The following is a 23,992-nucleotide window of genomic DNA, read 5'->3' as shown; positions in this document are numbered from 1 at the left end:
GAGGGGCAGTGACGGGACGCCGGGGGGAGGGGCAGTGACGGGACGCCGGGGGGAGGGGCAGTGACGGGACGCCGGGGGGAGGGGCAGTGACGGGACACCGGGGGGAGGGGCAGTGACGGGACGCCGGGGGGAGGGGCAGTGACGGGACGCCGGGGGGAGGGGCAGTGACGGGACGCCGGGGGGAGGGGCAGTGACGGGACGCCGGGGGGAGGGGCAGTGACGGGACGCCGGGGGGAGGGGCAGTGACGGGACGCCGGGGGGAGGGGCAGTGACGGGCCGCCGGGGGGAGGGGCAGTGACGGGACGCCGGGGGGAGGGGCAGTGACGGGACGCCGGGGGGAGGGGCAGTGATGGGACGCCGGGGGGAGGGGCAGTGACGGGACACCGGGGGGAGGGGCAGTGACGGGACGCCGGGGGGAGGGGCAGTGACGGGACGCCGGGGGGAGGGGCAGTGACGGGACGCCGGGGGGAGGGGCAGTGACGGGACGCCGGGGGGAGGGGCAGTGACGGGACGCCGGGGGGGGGTGGGGGGCAGCAGCAGGGCTGTTTGTGGCGATGTGCCAGGGTTGTAGTTCCTGTCTTTGTCAGATTGGAGACTCACACCCCTCCCCCGTTCACTGTGTAAAACCAGCGACGACTGACCCCCCCCCCCTCGGTGCTGACTGGACCGCCAGGGCAAATGGGCTTTCACTCCATTTTTAATCAGATGTGAATCGCCTGTGAGATCTGGTGATGGGGCACAAGGGGCAGCGAGCCTGTGCAAGGAGGGGAAGTGAGAGTTGTTAACAGACACATACACAAACATCAAATCATTTATTAAATCAACAGACACAATCTGACGATCAGCAAGTTAATAGAAAGGAGCAACCCATTAAACAGCAGCTTCCCTCAGTCAGGGGTACGGGTCCCCCACACACTGACTCTCACTGGGGTATGGGTCCCACACACACTGACTCTCACTGGGGTACGGATCCCACACACACTGACTCTCACTGGGGTACGGGTCCCCCACACACTGACTCTCACTGGGGTACGGGTCCCACACACACTGACTTTCACTGGGGTACGGGTCCCCCACACACTGACTCTCACTGGGGTACAGTCCCCCACACACTGACTCTCACTGGGGTACGGGTCCCACACACACTGACTCTCACTGGGGTACAGTCCCACACACACTGACTCTCACTGGTGTACGGGTCCCACACACACACACAGACTCTCACGGGGACACAGGTCCCACACAGACTCTCACTGGGGTACAGTCCCACACACACTGACTCTCACTGGGGTACGGGTCCCACACAGACTCTCACTGGTGTACGGGTCCCACCCACACTGACTCTCACTGGGGTACGGGTCCCACACAGACTCTCACTGGGGTACAGTCCCACACACTGACTCTCACTGGGGTACGGGTCCCACAGTCCCATCCAGCACTCCCAGCACAGGCACAACATGGGTTAGAGACGGAGACAGTGTAGGGGAAGCTTAATAGAGTAAACCAGTCCCAGGGCAGGTGGAGGGGGTTTGAACCTGTGGCTGAGAGAAGCAGTCTGGTACTGAATGAGTTCCAGTTGAGTCATCCAATCAGGAGTCTTGCAGTAGCACAGGACACAGCACAGCCTCTCTCCGTCCCTGGGCACAATATGAATCCCGGTGTGTCTGGCCACAGAGCCCAGGTGGGTGGGGCCCGGCACTCTGGGCTTGTAGTCTGGATAGGAGGCATTACTGCACCATGCAGGTAGAATGAATCATCCTATTGGGACTGGTGCCCGAGTCTCTTCCTGCAGCATGAGCTGAAGTCACACTTCCCACATCGAATTGGACAGTTAGCAGGTCGGGAGGGACAGGGGCAAAGCTGCTCACTGCCCATGCACGTACTCCTCCGAGCTGTGACTAATGGTCTGCCAGTACTGCCAACTAACCGCAGCCAGGAACATGGCCAAGGACAGGTAGATGGGAGAGAGGTGACTGCGCGTCATCAGCTCCCCGTCACACTGGCTCAGCGACTCCACCTTCACAACAATCTGTCGCGTTCTGTCCCCCGAGCTCCCGACACCAGGAACCTTCTGTCCGATCTGGGGGGAGAGAGAGAGAGAGAGAGAGAGAGAGACATAAATCACCATGAACAGGGCGAGTGACACCGCATGTAATCGTGTAATCGTCGTGAGTGACGCGTGTAACGCGACGCTGCATGTGTGATGTGAGATTGCTGGTGCTGACATGAGGTGTGTTGAGTGAGATTCTCACCACTCGAGAGTACTGCCGAATCATCCCTTTCACAGCCTCCATATTCGTCGCCTCCAGCATCAGTGTGACAGCCTGACCCTTCCGAATCTTCACCACACCACGGAAAACCTGCGGGTTGTTGTAACAAGCAGCTAACGTGGCAATAGCCATCACCTGGAATAAAGGAGGAGTGAGTCAGGGACAGGCAGCACACACACACATATACACAGGGACAGGCAGCGCACACACACATATACACAGGGACAGGCAGCACACACACACATATACACAGGGACAGGCAGCACACACACATATACACAGGGACAGGCAGCGCACACACATATATACACAGGGACAGGCAGCACACACACATATACACAGGGACAGGCAGCACACACACACATATACACAGGGACAGGCAGCGCACACACACATATACACAGGGACAGGCAGCACACACACACATATACACAGGGACAGGCAGCACACACACATATATACACAGGGACAGGCAGCACACACACATATACACAGGGACAGGCAGCACACACACACATATACACAGGGACAGGCAGCACACACATACACAGGGACAGGAAGCACACACACACGGACAGGAAGCACACACACACATATACACAGGGACAGGCAGCACACACACACATATACACAGGGACAGGCAACACACACACACATACACAGGGACAGAGATTTCAGTACACACACATATACACGGACAGAGATTTCAGTACACACACACACACGGACAGAGATTTCAGTACACACACATACACGGACAGATTTCAGTACACACACACATATACACAGGGACAGAGATTTCAGTACACACACATATACACAGGGACAGAGATTTCAGTACACACGGACAGAGATTTCAGTACACACACATACACAGGGACAGATTTCAGTACACACACACATATACACAGGAACAGAGATTTTAGTACACACACACACAGGGACAGAGATTTCAGTACACACACACATATACACAGGGACAGAGATTTCAAGAAACACACACATATACACAGGGACAGAGATTTCAGTACACACACACATATACACAGGGACAGAGATTTCAGTACACACACACATATACACAGGGACAGAGATTTCAGTACACACACACATATACACAGGGACAGAGATTTCAGTACACACACACAAACAGACGCAAAAGATAGAAAAGAGAATAGTAAAAGTGGAGGGCAGAGAATCCCAAGGCAAAAAACAAAAAGGCCCACATTACAGCAAAATTCTAAAGGGACAAGGTGTGTTAAAAAAACAAGCCTGAAGGCTTTTTGTGTCTTAATGCAAGGAGTATCCGTAATAAGGTGGATGAATTAACTGTGCAAATAGATGTTAACAAATATGATGTGATTGGGATTACAGAGACGTGGCTCCAGGATGACCAGGGCTGGGAACTCAACATCCAGGGGGATTCAACATTCAGGAAGGATAGAATAAAAGGAAAAGGAGGTGGGGTAGCATTGCTGGTTAAAGAGGAGATTAATGCAATAGTTAGGGAGGACATTAGCTTGGATGATGTGGAATAGAAACATAGAAAATAGGTGCAGGAGTAGGCCATTCAGCCCTTCTAGCCTGCACCGCCATTCAATGAGTTCATGGCTGAACATGAAACTTCAGTACCCCCTTCCTGCTTTCTCGCCATACCCCTTGATCCCCCGAGTAGTAAGGAATCTATATGGGTAGAACTGCAGAACACCAAATGGCAAAAATACGTTAGTGGGAGTTGTGTACAGACCTCCAAACAGTAGTAGTGATGTTGGGGAGGGCATCAAACAGGAAATTAGGGGTGCATGCAATAAAGGTGCAGCAGTTATAATGGGTGACTTTAATATGCACATAGATTGGGCTAACCAAACTGGAAGCAACACAGTGGAGGAGGATTTCCTGGAGTGCATAAGGGATGGTTTTCTAGACCAATATGTCGAGGAACCAACTAGGGGGGAGGTCATCTTAGACTGGGTGTTATGTAATGAGAGAGGATTAATTAGCAATCTCGTTGTGCGAGGCCCCTTGGGGAAGAGTGACCATAATATGGTGGAATTCTGCATTAGGATGGAGAATGAAACAGTTAATTCAGAGACCATGGTCCAGAACTTAAAGAAGGCTAACTTTGAAGGTATGAGGCGTGAATTGGCTAGGATAGATTGGCGAATGATACTGAAGGGGTTGACTATGGATGGGCAATGGCAGACATTTAGAGACCGCATGGATGAACTACAACAATTGTACATTCCTGTCTGGCGTAAAAATAAAAAAAGGGAAGGTGGCTCAACCGTGGCTATCAAGGGAAATCAGGGATAGTATTAAAGCCAAGAAAGTGGCATACAAATTGGCCAGAAATAGCAGAGAACCGGGGACTGGGAGAAATTTAGAACTCAGCAGAGGAGGACAAAGAGTTTGATTAGGGCAGGGAAAATGGAGTACGAGAGGAAGCTTGCAGAGAACATTAAAACGGACTGCAAAAGCTTCTATAGATATGTAAAGAGAAAAAGGTTAGTAAAGACAAACGTAGGTCCCCTGCAGTCAGAATCAGGGGAAGTCATAACGGGGAACAAAGAAATGGCAGACCAATTGAACAAGTACTTTGGTTCGGTATTCACTAAGGAGGACACAAACAACCTTTCGGATATAAAAGGGGTCAGAGGGTCTAGTAAGAAGGAGGAACTGAGGGAAATCCTTATTAGTCGGGAAATTGTGTTGGGGAAATTGATGGGATTGAAGGCCTATAAATCCCCAGGGCCTGATGGTTGCATCCCAGAGTACTTAAGGAGGTGGCCTTGGAAATAGTGGATGCATTGACAGTCATTTTCCAACATTCCATTGACTCTGGATCAGTTTCTATGGAATGGAGGGTAGCCAATGTAACCCCACTTTTTAAAAAAGGAGGGAGAGAAAACAGGGAATTATAGACCGGTCAGCCTGACATCGGTAGTGGGTAAAATGATGGAATCAATTATTAAGGATGTCATAGCAGCGCATTTGGAAAGAGGTGACATGATAGGTCCAAGTCAGCATGGATTTGTGAAAGGGAAATCATGCTTGACAAATCTTCTGGAATTTTTTGAGGATGTTTCCAGTAGAGTGGACAAGGGAGAACCAGTTGATGTGGTGTATTTGGACTTTCAGAAGGCTTTCGACAAGATCCCACACAAGAGATTAATGTGCAAAGTTAAAGCACATGGGATTGGGGGCAGTGTGCTGACGTGGATTGAGAACTGGTTGTCAGACAGGAAGCAAAGATTAGGAATAAATGGGTACTTTTCAGAATGGCAGGCAGTGACTAGTGGGGTACTGCAAGGTTCTGTGCTGGGGCCCCAGCTGTTTACACTGTATATTAATGATTTAGATGATGGGATTAAATGTCGTATCTCCAAATTTGCGGATGACACTAAGTTGGGTGGCAGTGTGAGCTGTGAGGAGGATGCTATGAGGCTGCAGAGTGACTTGGATAGGTTAGGTGAGTGGGCAAATACATGGCAGATGAAGTATAATGTGGATAAATGTGAGGTTATCCACTTTGGTGGTAAAAACAGAGAGACAGACTATTATCTGAATGGTGACAGATTAGGAAAATGGGAGGTGCAACGAGACCTGGGTGTCATGGTACATCAGTCATTGAAGGTTGGCATGCAGGTACAGCAGGCGGTTAAGAAAGCAAATGGCATGTTGGCCTTCATAGCGAGGGGATTTGAGTACAGGGGCAGGGAGGTGTTGATACAGTTGTACAGGGCATTGGTGAGGCCACACCTGGAGTATTGTGTACAGTTTTGGTCTCCTAACTTGAGGAAGGACATTCTTGCTATTGAGGGAGTGCAGCGAAGGTTCACCAGACTGATTCCGGGATGGTGGGACTGACATATCAAGAAAGACTGGATCAACTGGGCTTGTATTCACTGGAGTTCAGAAGAATGAGAGGGGATCTCATAGAAACGTTTAAAATTCTGACGGGTTTAGACAGGTTAGATGCAGGAAGAATGTTCCCAATGTTGGGGAAGTCCAGAACCAGGGGTCACAGTCTAAGGATAAGGGGTAAGCCATTTAGGACCGAGATGAGGAGAAACTTCTTCACCCAGAGTGGTGAACCTGTGGAATTCTCTACCACAGAAAGTTGTTGAGGCCAATTCATTAAATATATTCAAAAAGGAGTTAGATGAAGTCCTTACTACTAGGGGGATCAAGGGGTATGGCGAGAAAGCAGGAATGGGGTACTGTTCAGCCATGAACTTATTGAATGGCGGTGCAGGCTAGAAGGGCCGAATGGCGTACTCCTGCACCTATTTTCTATGTTTCTATACACAGGGACAGAGATTTCAGTACACACACACACACACACATATACACAGGGACAGAGATTTCAGTACACACACATACATATATACACAGGGACAGAGATTTCAGTATACACACACACACACATATGTACACAGGGACAGAGATTTCAAAATACACGGAGAGAGATTTCAGTGTACACAGGGACAGAGATTTCAGTATACACACACATATATATACACAGGGACAGAGATTTCAGTGTATACACACACACACATATATATATATACAGGGACAGAGATTTCAGTGTACACAGGGAGAGATTTCAGTATACACACACACACACACACATATATATATACACACAGGGACAGATTTCAATATACACAGGGAGAGAGATTTCAGTGTACACAGGGACAGAGATTTCAGTATACACACACACACACATATATATATATATATATATATATACACATAGGGACAGAGATTTCAGTGTACACACACACACACATATATATATATATATATATACAGGGACAGAGATTTCAGTGTACACAGTGACAGAGATTTCAGTGTACCACACACACATATATATATATATATACAGGGACAGAGATTTCAGTACACACACACACCATGTTCCCCCTCACCCACAACCTGTATTTGGTCAGACAGGCCTACCTGTGGAATAGCGCAGAAGTTGAAGACACTCTGGTTGTGGAGTCGAGACAAGTACTTAATGACGTCTGGGACATGCTGCAGTGCGTTGGTGATCAGCTCATTCAAGCACTGCAACGCTGCCTGAATATTCGGGGGTTTGGTGAAGTCAGATAGTTTCTCTGCGTACTTACTCCAGACCTGAAACACAGAGGGAACAGGGAACAGGGCTAGAGACACTGTGCTCAAAAACTGAGCAGGGTCCTGGGACACTGTGCTCGAACACACTGACAATCTTTAATTTCATCTTCCGATGTCATGTCCACTTGATCTGTCTCCCTGGTAAATACTGAATCAAAATAATGAATTAACATTTCCGCCATTTTGCCTGTGATTTTATGTTGGTCATCACTTAGGGTCCGACTTTCCCTTTTTTTAAATATATGCCTGTAGAATATATACTATTTTGTTTTTATATTCCTTGATAATTTAATTTCATAGTTATTTTGTGTCTTCCTAATTGCTTTTTCACTTCTCCCTTGATCTCTTCATATTCTCCCTTACTGTCTATGTACTCATTGTTTGCCTCTTTCCTGACCCTCAATTTTCCCTTGTGTCTTTATTCATCCATTGTGTTGTCTTGTTTTTTTTTAGGGGAATATATTGTTCCTGCACTCTGTTGAACAGATTTAAATGTTTCCCATTGCTGTTCTACATCGTTGTTTGCCAATATTGTTGCCTGTTTTATTTTCCTAAGTTCTATTCTCAGTCCCTCAAAGTCAGCTTTTCTCCATCTATTACCCTGGTTTTGTCACACTTATGTCCTTCCCAATTATTATCTTAAAGCGCATTATATTATGATCACTGTTGCCTAGATGTTCCCCTACTTTTACTTTTATTTGCTCTGGTTCATTCCCCATTACCAGATCCAACAGCGAATCCTCCCTTGTTGGGCTTTTTATAACATTGGGTTAGAAAGAAGTCCTGTATACATTGTAGGAACTGCATTCCCTTATCCCCTTTACCTACCTCTTCTGTCTAATAAAGATCGGCATACTTGAAACTCCCGATGATTATTATGCTATGTTTTTTACTTTTTTGTCAGCATATTTCTTCCTCCACCTCCCTTCCACTGTTGGGTGAACTGTACACTACCCCTATTAGCGTGATTGGTCCTTTAGTACCTTTGGGGTTTCGGGGTTCAGGGTAAGCAGGGTGGGTTGATGTCTGGGTGTACGAGTACACGGTCGGGTAGACGTTTGCATGTTTGGGGCACACGGGGCTGTGTGCAGTCCAAACCTGTACCACCCACCCTGCCGACCGATGACGGGCTCACCTCTTGCGGCCAAAACTCCCGACCCTCGCGTTGGTCCTCCAGGTAATCGCGAATAATGTTCGTTTTCTGCAGGAAGAGGCCCATGGCATTGGCCAGCTCCGTGTCCTGCCCGACAACCGGATCCTCCAGCTCAGAGGCGGAGAACAGACGGGACAAACCGATCCCCACCAGGCCCGCCACATAGTGACAATACTGAAAGCAAAGGTGTGAAAAGGGGAGTCAGTGAGGGCTCACGGGAATATCGAGTCAAACACACCACCATCACCACGCATCGTGCAATCAAAACACTGCACCACTTCCCTGTGGCTGCATCATTTGCCAGCTCATAGATTCCAGCCTTATTCCACAAATTGCTCAACTACCCCAAGGGGCAGGCAGGACTAACCGAGGTGACAGCCTGCTGAAAAATTGGGAGCTCATCACATGGTCCCCGAACACAGACTTCACTGAAAACTCACACATCCCTCCCACCATCGCACCTCCCCCCGCCCCGGAACCACCCAGCCCCGACTCACACCCTCCCCACAACCTACACCCTCCCCCCGACTCACATCCTCCCCCCTAATCCCCAACCTACACCCTCCCCCCGACTCATATCCTCCCCCCTAATCCCCAACCCACACATGACCCCCGACCCACACACGCCCTCCGACCCACACACGACCTCCGACCCCCGACCCACACCACCGTCCAACCACACCCGACCCACAGCTTTCCCCCAAACACGCCCCACCCTCAACCACGCCCGAAAACTCGCCCACGAACAGCCCCGGCCTCCCCGACATACTCTCACCTCCCCTACCCCACACATTGCCCACACCCTCCTCACAGACAGATTCTCCCTACCGTGTCCCATTCCTTGATGGATCCAACGTTTTTCCCCAAGAATTCGGCCATTCCGACACCCATCTTGTGACAAATATTTGCAATCACATCCTGGTAAACCTTAGCCAGTGAGCGGAACTCCAGGGAAATCTGCTTTACAGAGCGAAAATGAATAAGTGGAAACAGAAATAGGACACAAGACAGACCCGTACCTCAGAGTCAGTGTATGTGGGACCTGTCCCCCAGTGAGAGTCAGTGTGTGTGGGACTGTACCCCAGTGAGAGTCAGTGTGTGTGGGACTGTACCCCAGTGAGAGTCAGTGTGTGTGGGACGTGTCCCCCAGTGAGAGTCAGTGTGTGTGGGACCTGTCCCCCAGTGAGAGTCAGTGTGTGTGGGACTGTACCCCAGTGACAGTCAGTGTGTGTGGGACCCGTACCCCAGTGAGAGTCAGTGTGTGTGGGACTGTACCCCAGTGAGAGTCAGTGTGTGTGGGACCAGTACCCCAGTGAGAGTCAGTGTGTGTGGGACCTGTCCCCCAGTGAGAGTCAGTGTGTGTGGGACCCGTACCCCAGTGAGAGTCAGTGTGTGTGGGACCATACCCCAGTGAGAGTCAGTGTGTGTGGGACCATACCCCAGTGAGAGTCAGTGTGTGTGGGACTGTACCCCAGTGAGAGTCAGTGTGTGTGGGACTGTACCCCAGTGAGAGTCAGTGTGTGTGGGACCTGTCCCCCAGTGAGAGTCAGTGTGTGTGGGACTGTACCCCAGTGAGAGTCAGTGTGTGTGGGACTGTACCTCAGAGTCAGTGTGTGTGGGACTGTACCCCAGTGAGTGTCTGTGTGTGACCCGTACCCCAGTGAGAGTCAGTGTGTGTGGGACTGTACCCCAGTGAGAGTCAGTGTGTGTGGGACTGTACCCCAGTGAGAGTCAGTGTGTGTGGGACTGTACCCCAGTGAGAGTCAGTGTATGTGGGACTGTACCCCAGTGAGAGTCAGTGTATGTGGGACCTGTCCCCCAGTGAGAGTCAGTGTGTGTGGGACTGTACCCCAGTGAGAGTCAGTGTATGTGGGACCGGTCCCCCAGTGAGAGTCAGTGAGAGTGGGACCCGTACCCCAGTGAGAGTCAGTGTCTGCGACTATACCCCAGTGAGAGTCAGTGTGTGTGGGACTGTACCCCAGTGAGAGTCAGTGTATGTGGGACCTGTCCCCCAGTGAGAGTCAGTGTGTGTGGGACTGTACCCCAGTGAGAGTCAGTGTATGTGGGACCGGTCCCCCAGTGAGGGTCAGTGTGTGTGGGACCTGTACCCCAGTGAGAGTCAGTGTGTGTGGGACCTGTACCCCAGTGAGGGTCAGTGTGTGAGGGACCCGTACCCCAGTGAGAGTCAGTGTGTGTGGGACTGTACCCCAGTGAGAGTCAGTGTGTGTGGGACTGTACCCCAGTGAGAGTCAGTGTATGTGGGACCGGTCCCCCAGTGAGAGTCAGTATGTGTGGGACCTGTACCCCAGTGAGAGTCAGTATGTGTGGGACCCGTACCCCAGTGAAAGTCAGTGGGTGTGTGGGACCCGTACCCCAGTGAAAGTCAGTGGGTGTGTGGGACCCGTACCCCAGTGAGAGTCAGTGTGTGTGGGACTGTACCCCAGTGAGAGTCAGTGTGTGTGGGACTGTACCCCAGTGAGAGCCTGTGTGTGTGGGACTGTACCCCAGTGAGAGTCAGTGTGTGTGGGACTGTACCCCAGTGAGAGTCAGTGTGTGTGGGACTGTACCCCAGTGAGAGTCAGTGTGTGTGGGACTGTACCCCAGTGAGAGCCTGTGTGTGTGGGACTGTACCCCACATTCTTCAGGAGAAAATAGATGTTGTGGGAATAATATTTTGGAGCTTCAAAGTGTAAGCCGGGATAAGGGCAGTGGAAGCGATGTGCAGTCTGCACCACGTTGAGACTGGGAGACGTACCGATGGAAAATCCTGCAGCACCTGTCGATCCTTCTCCTGACTCTGGCTGTACCTCCACTCGGGCTGGTACAGGTAAGTGTGGAAGTTCTGCAACATGGGGATCTTCTCCTCCAGCGGAATGGACATGTCATCTTCTACTGTGTCCAGGGCCCGCAACACCAGGTAAAAGATGCACACGGCCCGCCTGCAGGGAAAGCACAGTATGAGTGCAGAGCACAGGCTGGTAAACTGACTGCCCCCACTCACCCTACCCGCCCCTCCCCACCCATCCAATCCTCCGGCCCCTCCCCCCCCCCCCCAAACCCATAGCAACCTCACCCTCATCCCCCACCAGCCCCGCACACCCCTTACCGGAGGTCACCATCCAGCGCCTGAATGACGGCAGCAAAGCTGCGGCTTGTCTGGTTCAGATAAACGTAGCATGTTTTCAGCGTCTCACTCATAGAGTCCTGGAAAACAGACACATCACATCATCACTGACCGTCTCACTACCCACATCACTGACTGTCTCACTCCCCACATCACTGACTGTCTCACTCCCCACATCACTGACTGTCTCACTCCCCACATCATCACTGACCGTCTCACTCCCCACATCACTGACTGTCTCACTCCCCACATCACTGACTGTCTCACTCCCCACATCACTGACTGTCTCACTCCCCACATCACTGACTGTCTCACTCCCCACATCACTGACTGTCTCACTCCCCACATCATCACTGACCGTCTCACTCCCCACATCACTGACTGTCTCACTCCCCACATCACTGACTGTCTCACTCCCCACATCACTGACTGTCTCACTCCCCACATCACTGACTGTCTCACTCCCCACATCATCACTGACTGTCTCACTCCCCACATCATCACTGACTGTCTCACTCCCCACATCACTGACTGTCTCACTCCCCACATCACTGACTGTCTCACTCCCCACATCACTGACTGTCTCACTCCCCACATCACTGACTGTCTCACTCCCCACATCACTGACTGTCTCACTCCCCACATCATCACCGACTGTCTCACTCCCCACATCACTGACTGTCTCACTCCCCACATCACTGACTGTCTCACTCCCCACATCACTGACTGTCTCACTCCCCACATCACTGACTGTCTCACTCCCCACATCACTGACTGTCTCACTCCCCACATCACTGACTGTCTCACTCCCCACATCACTGACTGTCTCACTCCCCACATCACTGACTGTCTCACTCCCCACATCACTGACTGTCTCACTCCCCACATCATCACTGACTGTCTCACTCCCCACATCACTGACTGTCTCACTCCCCACATCACTGACTGTCTCACTCCCCACATCACTGACTGTCTCACTCCCCACATCACTGACTGTCTCACTCCCCACATCACTGACTGTCTCACTCCCCACATCATCACTGACTGTCTCACTCCCCACATCATCACTGACTGTCTCACTCCCCACATCACTGACTGTCTCACTCCCCACATCATCACTGACTGTCTCACTCCCCACATCATCACTGACTGTCTCACTCCCCACATCACTGACTGTCTCACTCCCCACATCATCACTGACTGTCTCACTCCCCACATCATCACTGACTGTCTCACTCCCCACATCATCACTGACTGTCTCACTCCCCACATCACTGACTGTCTCACTCCCCACATCACTGACTGTCTCACTCCCCACATCATCACTGACTGTCTCACTCCCCACATCATCACTGACTGTCTCACTCCCCACATCACTGATCCCCCACCGTCACTCTGCACCGCCACCCCCCCCCCCCCCAGTCACTCTGCACAGTCTCCCCCCCCCCCCAGTCACTCTGCACACTCCCCCCTCCCCTGCACAACTCTGCACCGCCCCCCCCCCTCAACTCTGCACACTCCTCACTCCCCCCTCCACCCCCCTTCCCCCACTCACCCCAGTCACACTGCGTACCTCGCAGGGGTGGGGGCACGGTCCATCGCTCCCTACACAGCGGGGGGCGGGCTTGGACCTCGCACACCGGAGCTGGGGGGGGGCACGGACCCTCGATCCACACACCGGGGTTGGGGGGGTACAGACCCTCGATCCACACACCGGGGTACAGACCCTCGATCCACACACCGGGGTACAGACCCTCGATCCACACACCGGGGTACAGACCCCACACACCGGGGTACAGACCCTCGATCCACACACCGGGGTACAGACCCCACACACCGGGGTACAGACCCTCGATCCACACACCGGGGTACAGACCCCACACACCGGGGTACAGACCCTCGATCCACACACCGGGGTACAGACCCTCGATCCACAAACAGGGCTGGGGGGGAACGGACCCTACACACTGGGGTACAGACCCGCGATCCACACACTGGGGTACAGACCCCACACACCGGGGGGGTACAGACCCCACACACCAGGGTACAGACCCTCGATCCACACACCGGGGTACAGACCCTCGATCCACAAACAGGGGTGGGGGGGAACGGACCCTACACACTGGGGTACAGACCCGCGATCCACAAACTGGGGTACAGACCCGCGATCCACATACCGGGGTACAGACCCTCGATCCACAAACAGGGGTGGGGGGGAACGGACCCCACACACCGGGGTACAGACCCGCGATCCACACACCGGGGTACAGACCCACGATCCACATACCGGGGGGGTACAGACCCGCGATCCACACACCGGGGGGGTACAGACCCGCGATCCACGCACTGGGGTACAGACCCTCGATCCACACACCGGGGTACAGACCCTCGATCCACACACCGGGGTACAGACCCTCGATCCACACACCGGGGTACAGACCCTCGATCCACACACTGGGGTACAGACCCCACACACTGGGGTACAGACCCTCTATCCACATACTGGGGTACAGACCCCACACACCGGGGTACAGACCCTCGATCCACATACTGGGGTACAGACCCCACACACCGGGGTACAGACCCTCGATCCACACACCGGGGTACAGACCCCACACACCGGGGTACAGACTCTCGATCCACACACTGGGGGGTACAGACCCTCGATCCACACACCGGGGTACAGACCCCACACACCGGGGTACAGACCCTCGATCCACACACCGGGGTACAGACCCTCGATCCACACACCGGGGGGGTATAGACCCTCGATCCACACACCGGGGTACAGACCCCACACACTGGGGTACAGACCCTCGATCCACACACCGGGGGGGTACAGACCCTCGATCCACCCACCGGGGTACAGACCCCACACACTGGGGTACAGACCCTCGATCCACACACCGGGGTACAGACCCCACACACCGGGGTACAGACCCTCGATCCACACACTGGGGGGGTACAGACCCCACACACCGGGGTACAGACCCTCGATCCACACACCGGGGGGGTACAGACCCTCGATCCACACACCGGGGTACAGACCCTCGATCCACACACCGGGGGGGTGCAGACCCTCGATCCACACACCGGGGTACAGACCCTCGATCCACACACCGGGGTACAGACCCCACACACCGGGGTACAGACCCTCGATCCACACACCGGGGGGGTACAGACCCTCGATCCACACACCGGGGGGGTACAGACCCCACACACCGGGGTACAGACCCTCGATCCACACACCGGGGGGGTACAGACCCTCGATCCACACACTGGGGGGTACAGACCCCACACACCGGGGTACAGACCCTCGATCCACACACTGGGGGGGGGGGGTACAGACCCCACACACCGGGGTACAGACTCTCGATCCACACACTGGGGGGTACAGACCCCACACACCGGGGTACAGACCCTCGATCCACACACTGGGGGGGGGGGGGTACAGACCCCACACACCGGGGTACAGACCCTCGATCCACACACACTGGGGGATACAGACCCTCGATCCACACACACTGGGGGGTACAGACCCCACACACTGGGGTACAGACCCTCGATCCACACACCGGGGTACAGACCCTCGATCCACACACACTGTGGGGGTACAGACCCCACACACTGGGGTACAGACCCTCAATCCACACACCGGGGTACAGACCCTCGATCCACACACCGGGGTACAGACCCTCGATCCACACACTGGGGGGGGGTACAGACCCTCGATCCACACACTGGGGGGGGTACAGACCCTCGATCCACACACTGGGGGGTACAGACCCCACACACCGGGGTACAGACACTCGATCCACACACTGGGGGGGTACAGACCCTCGATCCACACACTGGGGGGGTACAGACCCTCGATCCACACACTGGGGGGTACAGACCCCACACACCGGGGTACAGACCCTCGATCCACACACCGGGGTACAGACCCTCGATCCACACACTGGGGTACAGACCCTCGATCCACACACTGGGGTACAGACCCTCGATCCACACACTGGGGGGTACAGACCCCACACACCGGGGTACAGACCCTCGATCCACACACCAGGGTACAGACCCTCGATCCACACACCGGGGTACAGACCCCACACACTGGGGTACAGACCCTCGATCCACACACCGGGGTACAGACCCCACACACCGGGGTACAGACCCTCGATCCACACACACTGGGGGGGGGGGGGGGGGTACAGACCCCACACACCGGGGTACACACTCTCGATCCACACACTGGGGGGGTACAGACCCCACACACCGGGGTACAGACCCTCGATCCACACACTAGGGGGGTACAGACCCTCGATCCACACACTGGGGGGGGTACAGACCCCACACACCGGGGTACAGACCCTCGATCCACACACTGGGGTACAGACCCTCGATCCACACACCGGGGGGGTACAGACCCTCGATCCACACACCGGGGTACAGACCCTCGATCCACACACCGGGGGGGTGCAGACCCTCGATCCACACACCGGGGTACAGACCCTCGATCCACACACCGGGGTACAGACCCCACACACCGGGGTACAGACCCTCGATCCACACACCGGGGGGGTACAGACCCTCGATCCACACACCGGGGGGGTACAGACCCCACACACCGGGGTACAGACCCTCGATCCACACACCGGGGGGGGTACAGACCCTCGATCCACACACTGGGGGGTACAGACCCCACACACTGGGGTACAGACCCTCGATCCACACACTGGGGGGGGGTACAGACCCCACACACCGGGGTACAGACTCTCGATCCACACACTGGGGGGTACAGACCCCACACACCGGGGTACAGACCCTCGATCCACACACTGGGGTACAGACCCTCGATCCACACACTGGGGTACAGACCCTCGATCCACACACTGGGGGGTACAGACCCCACACACCGGGGTACAGACCCTCGATCCACACACCAGGGTACAGACCCTCGATCCACACACCGGGGTACAGACCCCACACACTGGGGTACAGACCCTCGATCCACACACCGGGGTACAGACCCCACACACCGGGGTACAGACCCTCGATCCACACACACTGGGGGGGGGGGGGGGTACAGACCCCACACACCGGGGTACACACTCTCGATCCACACACTGGGGGGTACAGACCCCACACACCGGGGTACAGACCCTCGATCCACACACTAGGGGGGTACAGACCCTCGATCCACACACTGGGGGGGGGGGGTACAGACCCCACACACCGGGGTACAGACCCTCGATCCACACACTGGGGTACAGACCCTCGATCCACACACCGGGGGGGTACAGACCCTCGATCCACACACCGGGGTACAGACCCTCGATCCACACACCGGGGGGGTGCAGACCCTCGATCCACACACCGGGGTACAGACCCTCGATCCACACACCGGGGTACAGACCCCACACACCGGGGTACAGACCCTCGATCCACACACCGGGGGGGTACAGACCCTCGATCCACACACCGGGGGGGTACAGACCCCACACACCGGGGTACAGACCCTCGATCCACACACCGGGGGGGTACAGACCCTCGATCCACACACTGGGGGGTACAGACCCCACACACTGGGGTACAGACCCTCGATCCACACACTGGGGGGGGGTACAGACCCCACACACCGGGGTACAGACTCTCGATCCACACACTGGGGGGTACAGACCCCACACACCGGGGTACAGACCCTCGATCCACACACTGGGGGGGGGGGGGTACAGACCCCACACACCGGGGTACAGACCCTCGATCCACACACACTGGGGGGGTACAGACCCTCGATCCACACACACTGGGGGGTACAGACCCCACACACTGGGGTACAGACCCTCGATCCACACACACTGTGGGGGTACAGACCCCACACACTGGGGTACAGACCCTCAATCCACACACCGGGGTACAGACCCTCGATCCACACACCGGGGTACAGACCCTCGATCCACACACCGGGGTACAGACCCTCGATCCATACACTGGGGGGGGGGTACAGACCCTCGATCCACACACTGGGGGGTACAGACCCGACACACCGGGGTACAGACCCTCGATCCACACACTGGGGGGGTACAGACCCTCGATCCACACACTGGGGGGTACAGACCCCACACACCGGGGTACAGACCCTCGATCCACACACCGGGGTACAGACCCTCGATCCACACACTGGGGTACAGACCCTCGATCCACACACTGGGGTACAGACCCTCGATCCACACACTGGGGGGTACAGACCCCACACACTGGGGTACAGACCCTCGATCCACACACCAGGGTACAGACCCTCGATCCACACACCGGGGTACAGACCCCACACACTGGGGTACAGACCCTCGATCCACACACCGGGGTACAGACCCCACACACCGGGGTACAGACCCTCGATCCACACACACTGGGGGGGGGGGGTACAGACCCCACACACCGGGGTACACACTCTCGATCCACACACTGGGGGGGTACAGACCCCACACACCGGGGTACAGACCCTCGATCCACACACTAGGGGGGTACAGACCCTCGATCCACACACTGGGGGGGGTACAGACCCCACACACCGGGGTACAGACCCTCGATCCACACACTGGGGTACAGACCCTCGATCCACACACCGGGGGGGTACAGACCCTCGATCCACACACCGGGGTACAGACCCTCGATCCACACACCGGGGGGGTGCAGACCCTCGATCCACACACCGGGGTACAGACCCTCGATCCACACACCGGGGTACAGACCCCACACACCGGGGTACAGACCCTCGATCCACACACCGGGGGGGTACAGACCCTCGATCCACACACCGGGGGGGTACAGACCCCACACACCGGGGTACAGACCCTCGATCCACACACCGGGGGGGGTACAGACCCTCGATCCACACACTGGGGGGTACAGACCCCACACACTGGGGTACAGACCCTCGATCCACACACTGGGGGGGGGTACAGACCCCACACACCGGGGTACAGACTCTCGATCCACACACTGGGGGGTACAGACCCCACACACCGGGGTACAGACCCTCGATCCACACACTGGGGTACAGACCCTCGATCCACACACTGGGGTACAGACCCTCGATCCACACACTGGGGGGTACAGACCCCACACACCGGGGTACAGACCCTCGATCCACACACCAGGGTACAGACCCTCGATCCACACACCGGGGTACAGACCCCACACACTGGGGTACAGACCCTCGATCCACACACCGGGGTACAGACCCCACACACCGGGGTACAGACCCTCGATCCACACACACTGGGGGGGGGGGGGGGAGTACAGACCCCACACACCGGGGTACAGACCCTCGATCCACACACTAGGGGGGTACAGACCCTCGATCCACACACTGGGGGGGGGGGTACAGACCCCACACACCGGGGTACAGACCCTCGATCCACACACTGGGGTACAGACCCTCGATCCACACACCGGGGGGGTACAGACCCTCGATCCACACACCGGGGTACAGACCCTCGATCCACACACCGAGGGGGTGCAGACCCTCGATCCACACACCGGGGTACAGACCCTCGATCCACACACCGGGGTACAGACCCCACACACCGGGGTACAGACCCTCGATCCACACACCGGGGGGGTACAGACCCTCGATCCACACACCGGGGGGGTACAGACCCCACACACCGGGGTACAGACCCTCGATCCACACACCGGGGGGGTACAGACCCTCGATCCACACACTGGGGGGTACAGACCCCACACACTGGGGTACAGACCCTCGATCCACACACTGGGGGGGGGTACAGACCCCACACACCGGGGTACAGACTCTCGATCCACACACTGGGGGGTACAGACCCCACACACCGGGGTACAGACCCTCGATCCACACACTGGGGGGGGGGGGGGGGGGGTACAGACCCCACACACCGGGGTACAGACCCTCGATCCACACACACTGGGGGGGTACAGACCCTCGATCCACACACACTGGGGGGTACAGACCCCACACACTGGGGTACAGACCCTCGATCCACACACACTGTGGGGGTACAGACCCCACACACTGGGGTACAGACCCTCAATCCACACACCGGGGTACAGACCCTCGATCCACACACCGGGGTACAGACCCTCGATCCACACACCGGGCTACAGACCCTCGATCCACACACTGGGGGGGGGGTACAGACCCTCGATCCACACACTGGGGGGTACAGACCCGACACACCGGGGTACAGACCCTCGATCCACACACTGGGGGGGTACAGACCCTCGATCCACACACTGGGGGGTACAGACCCCACACACCGGGGTACAGACCCTCGATCCACACACCGGGGTACAGACCCTCGATCCACACACTGGGGTACAGACCCTCGATCCACACACTGGGGTACAGACCCTCGATCCACACACTGGGGGGTACAGACCCCACACACTGGGGTACAGACCCTCGATCCACACACCAGGGTACAGACCCTCGATCCACACACCGGGGTACAGACCCCACACACTGGGGTACAGACCCTCGATCCACACACCGGGGTACAGACCCCACACACCGGGGTACAGACCCTCGATCCACACACACTGGGGGGGGGGGTACAGACCCCACACACCGGGGTACACACTCTCGATCCACACACTGGGGGGGTACAGACCCCACACACCGGGGTACAGACCCTCGATCCACACACTAGGGGGGTACAGACCCTCGATCCACACACTGGGGGGGGTACAGACCCCACACACCGGGGTACAGACTCTCGATCCACACACCGGGGTACAGACCCCACACACCGGGGTACAGACCCTCGATCCACACACCGGGGTACAGACCCCACACACCGGGGTACAGACCCCACACACCGGGGTACAGACTCTCGATCCACACACCGGGGTACAGACCCTCGATCCACACACCGAGGTACAGACCCCACACAACGGGGTACAGACCCTCGATCCACACACCGAGGTACAGACCCCACACACCGGGGTACAGACCCTCGATCCACACACCGAGGTACAGACCCCACACAACGGGGTACAGACCCTCGATCCACACACCGAGGTACAGACCCCACACAACGGGGTACAGACCCTCGATCCACACACCGAGGTACAGACCCTCGATCCACACACCGAGGTACAGACCCTCGATCCACACACTGGGGGGTACAGACCCCACACAACGGGGTACAGACCCTCGATCCACACACCGAGGTACAGACCCTCGATCCACACACTGGGGGGGTACAGACCCCACACACCCGGGGGGGGGGGGGTACAGACTCTCGATCCACATACCGGGGGGGGGGGCACAGACCCTCGCTCATACTCCACGTACCAGGGAAGACGTTGTGAAGAATGATTTTCTCAGAAATGCCGCCTTTTCAACATCTACAAGTGCCCCATGCAGGAAGTGCCCACTGGCCGCAGCTCGTTGCACCCAGCACGAGAGGCACGGTGCCCAGTGTCTCCTGTAGTGTGCCGCCCGCCCACACAGACAGCTGGTACAGAGCAGGGAGCGAGGCTGGGGTAGGGCACTGCGCCGTGAATCACACTGCACAGCACGCACTGCCAGGGGCCAAGCACTCCTGGCTGCACAGTACATGTCGAGAGGAGCCCTTACTGCACACACGGGCCTTGTGCACACTTCAGCTCCCAGCCTGGGCTGCACGCACTCTGGCTTTCTGTCTAGCTCATTCCTCAGGAACTTTTAGCAGAGGTCGATCACTCCCTCCACGTAAACAGTCACACCAGAAATAGGAGTCCTGCCAATCACAGGGCCCAGAGAGGCCACAGCCAATCACAGGGCCCAGAAGCCACAGCCAATCACAGGGCTGCCAGGCCCAGTTGGAATGTTGAGAGTTCAGATTCTGCCACATGGTGTAAACAAGGAAGTAACTCTTCACACAGGAGAAGGCCATCGAGCCTGTGGCTGCTCTGTGACAGAGCAATCCAATCAGTCCCACTCCCCCCGCTCTTTCCCTACAGCCCGGCACATTTTTCACCTTGAAATATTTATCCAATTCCCGGTTTGGAAGTTACTATTGAATCTGCCCCCACCGCCCTTTCAGGCAGCGTGATCCCGATCACAACAACTCGCTGCGTAAACACATTCTCCTCCTCTCCCTCTGGTTCTTTTGCCAAATACCTTCAATCTGGTTACCGACCCTCCTGCCACAGGAAACAGTTGCTCCTGGTTTACTCTGTCAAAATCCTTCATGATTTTTAACATCGCCATCAAATCTCCTCTCAACCTTTTGCTCTAGGGAAAACAATCTCCGCTGCAGTGGCCTCTCCACATAACTGTCCCCCAGGGTTACAGAGGGGTCCCTGCTGAGAAAGTGGGGTCGGGGGGGAGTGGATCGGATCAGAGTCGTATCACAGAGTTATGGAAAAGAACAAAGATAGACCTGCAGTAAAAGTTCTCAATTGGAGGAAAGCCAATTTTATTAAGCTGAGATGTGATTAAGCCAAAGTGGACTGGAAACAGCTACTTGAAGGTCAGAGCAGTGGGAGATATTCAAGGAGGAGATCCAGAAGGAAAATTATTGGAAAAAAATCCTGAGGGACAGGATAAATCTTCATTTAGAAAGACATGGATCGATCAGGGACAGTCAGCACGGATTTGTTAAGGGAAGGTCGTGTCTGACTAACTTGATTGAATTTTTCGAGGAGGTAACCAGGAGGGTCGATGAGGGCAGTGTGTTTGATGCAGTGTATATGGATTTTAGCAAAGCTTTTGATAAGGTCCCACATGGCAGACTGGTCACGAAAGTAAAAGTCCATGGGATCCAGGGCAAAGTAGCAAAGTGGATTCAGAATTGTCTCAGAAGCAGGAAGCAAAGGGTAATGGTTGATGGATGTTTTTGTGACTGGAAGGATGTTTCCAGTGGGGTTCCGCAGGGCTCAGTGCTGGGTCCCTTGCTTTTTGTGGTATATATCAACAATTTAGATTTGAATATAGGGGTATTAAGAAGTTTACAAGTGATACTAAAATCAGCTGTGTGGTTGATAATGAAGAAGAAAGCTGCAGACTGCACGAAGATATAGAAACATAGAAAGTAGATGTAGGAGTAGGCCATTCGGCCCTTCGAGCCTGCACCACCATTCAATATGATCATGGCTGATCAATCAACTGGTCAGGTGGGCAGAACAGTGGCAAATGGAATTTAACCTGGAGAAGTGAGAGGTAATGCATTTGGGGAAGACTAACAAGGAAAGGGAATACACATTAAATGGTAGGACATGGAGAAGTGTAGAGGAACAGAGGGACCTGGGAGTGCAGGTCCACAGATCCCTGAAGGTAGCAGGCCAGGTGGATAAGGTGGTTAAGAAGGCATACGGAATACTTGCCTTTATTAGCCGAGGCATAGAATACAAGAGCAGGGGGGGTTATGCTTGAACTGTATAATACTCTGGTTAGGCCACAGCTGGAGTACTGCGTGCAGTTCTGGTCACCACATTACAGGAAGGATGTGATTGCACTGGAGAGGATACAGAGGAGATTTACCAGGATGTTGCCTGGTCTGGAGAATTTTAGTTATGAGGAGAGATTGGAGAGGCTGGGGTTGCTTTTCTTTGGAACATACGAGGCTGAGGGGAGACCTGATTGAGGTGTATAAAATGAGGGGCCTGGATAGAGTGGATAGGAAGGACCTATTTCGCTTGGCAGAGGGGTCAACAACCAGGAGGTATAGATTTAAAATAATTGGCGGGAGGTTTAGAGGGGATTTGAGGGGAAATTTCTTCACCCAGAGGGTGGTGGGGGTCTGGAACTCACGGCCTGATAGGGTGGTAGAGGCAGAAACCCTCACCACATTTAAACAGTACCTGGATGTACACCTGAAGTGCCGTAACCTGCAGGGCTACAGACCGAGAGCTGGAAAGTGGGATTAAGCTAGTTAGCTCTTGGTCGGCCGCTGCGGATACGATGGGCCGAATGGCCTCCTTCCGTGCTGTAAATTTCTCTGCTTCTATGATGTGAATGCCTTCCCCACAGTGCAATAACTGACTGACACTGCCGAGACATTCAGTGTGTAGACTGATGGGGAGAATAGACCTTGGGCTGAACACACAGAAGAGCAGATGGCACCTGTACAACTGCACCTCAGTGAGGGAGAGGGCCTTCGGGATCAGGGATTGGGGGGAATGTGGAGGGGTTGGGGGGGAAATGTGGTGGAGGAGAGGGGGGGTTGGGTGGGAGTGTGGTGGGGGGTTGATGTGGTTGCGGGGGAGCGATGTGGCGGGGGAGGGAGAGGGTGAGGCGGGGGATGTGGCGGGGGAGGGGGGGATATGGTGGGGAGGGGGGGA

The 23,992-nt window shown here is 55.4% G+C and overlaps 1 protein-coding gene across 3 annotated transcripts in view; it reads right to left on the bottom strand.

Annotated features, from left to right (window-relative positions):
• Window positions 1-795: 795 nt before the first annotated feature.
• fdft1 (farnesyl-diphosphate farnesyltransferase 1) overlaps window positions 796-23,992 on the bottom strand; it is a 60,364-nt gene continuing 37,167 nt past the window's right edge. Inside the window, exons 1-8 of one of the 3 annotated variants that reach the window (XM_070870988.1) lie at window positions 21,021-21,434; window positions 11,669-11,766; window positions 11,318-11,501; window positions 9,391-9,519; window positions 8,545-8,736; window positions 7,233-7,409; window positions 2,253-2,405; window positions 796-2,080 (exon numbers count right to left, since the gene is read on the bottom strand). In XM_070870988.1, coding sequence (XP_070727089.1) covers window positions 1,865-2,080; window positions 2,253-2,405; window positions 7,233-7,409; window positions 8,545-8,736; window positions 9,391-9,519; window positions 11,318-11,501; window positions 11,669-11,766; window positions 21,021-21,287 — 1,416 coding nt within the window. In that variant the 5' untranslated portion in view covers window positions 21,288-21,434 and the 3' untranslated portion in view covers window positions 796-1,864. Of the gene's footprint in view, window positions 2,081-2,252; window positions 2,406-7,232; window positions 7,410-8,544; window positions 8,737-9,390; window positions 9,523-11,317; window positions 11,502-11,668; window positions 11,767-21,020; window positions 21,435-23,992 lie in introns of those variants that run through there. The other 2 variants (XM_070870987.1, XM_070870989.1) reach the window with 2 other exon arrangements.

This window comes from Pristiophorus japonicus, unplaced genomic scaffold (assembly GCF_044704955.1).
Source record: "Pristiophorus japonicus isolate sPriJap1 unplaced genomic scaffold, sPriJap1.hap1 HAP1_SCAFFOLD_204, whole genome shotgun sequence".
In the NCBI taxonomy this organism is placed as follows: domain Eukaryota; kingdom Metazoa; phylum Chordata; class Chondrichthyes; family Pristiophoridae; genus Pristiophorus; species Pristiophorus japonicus.
Note: the sequence above shows the minus strand (reverse complement) of the source record. Positions and strands in the feature narration are given on the sequence as shown.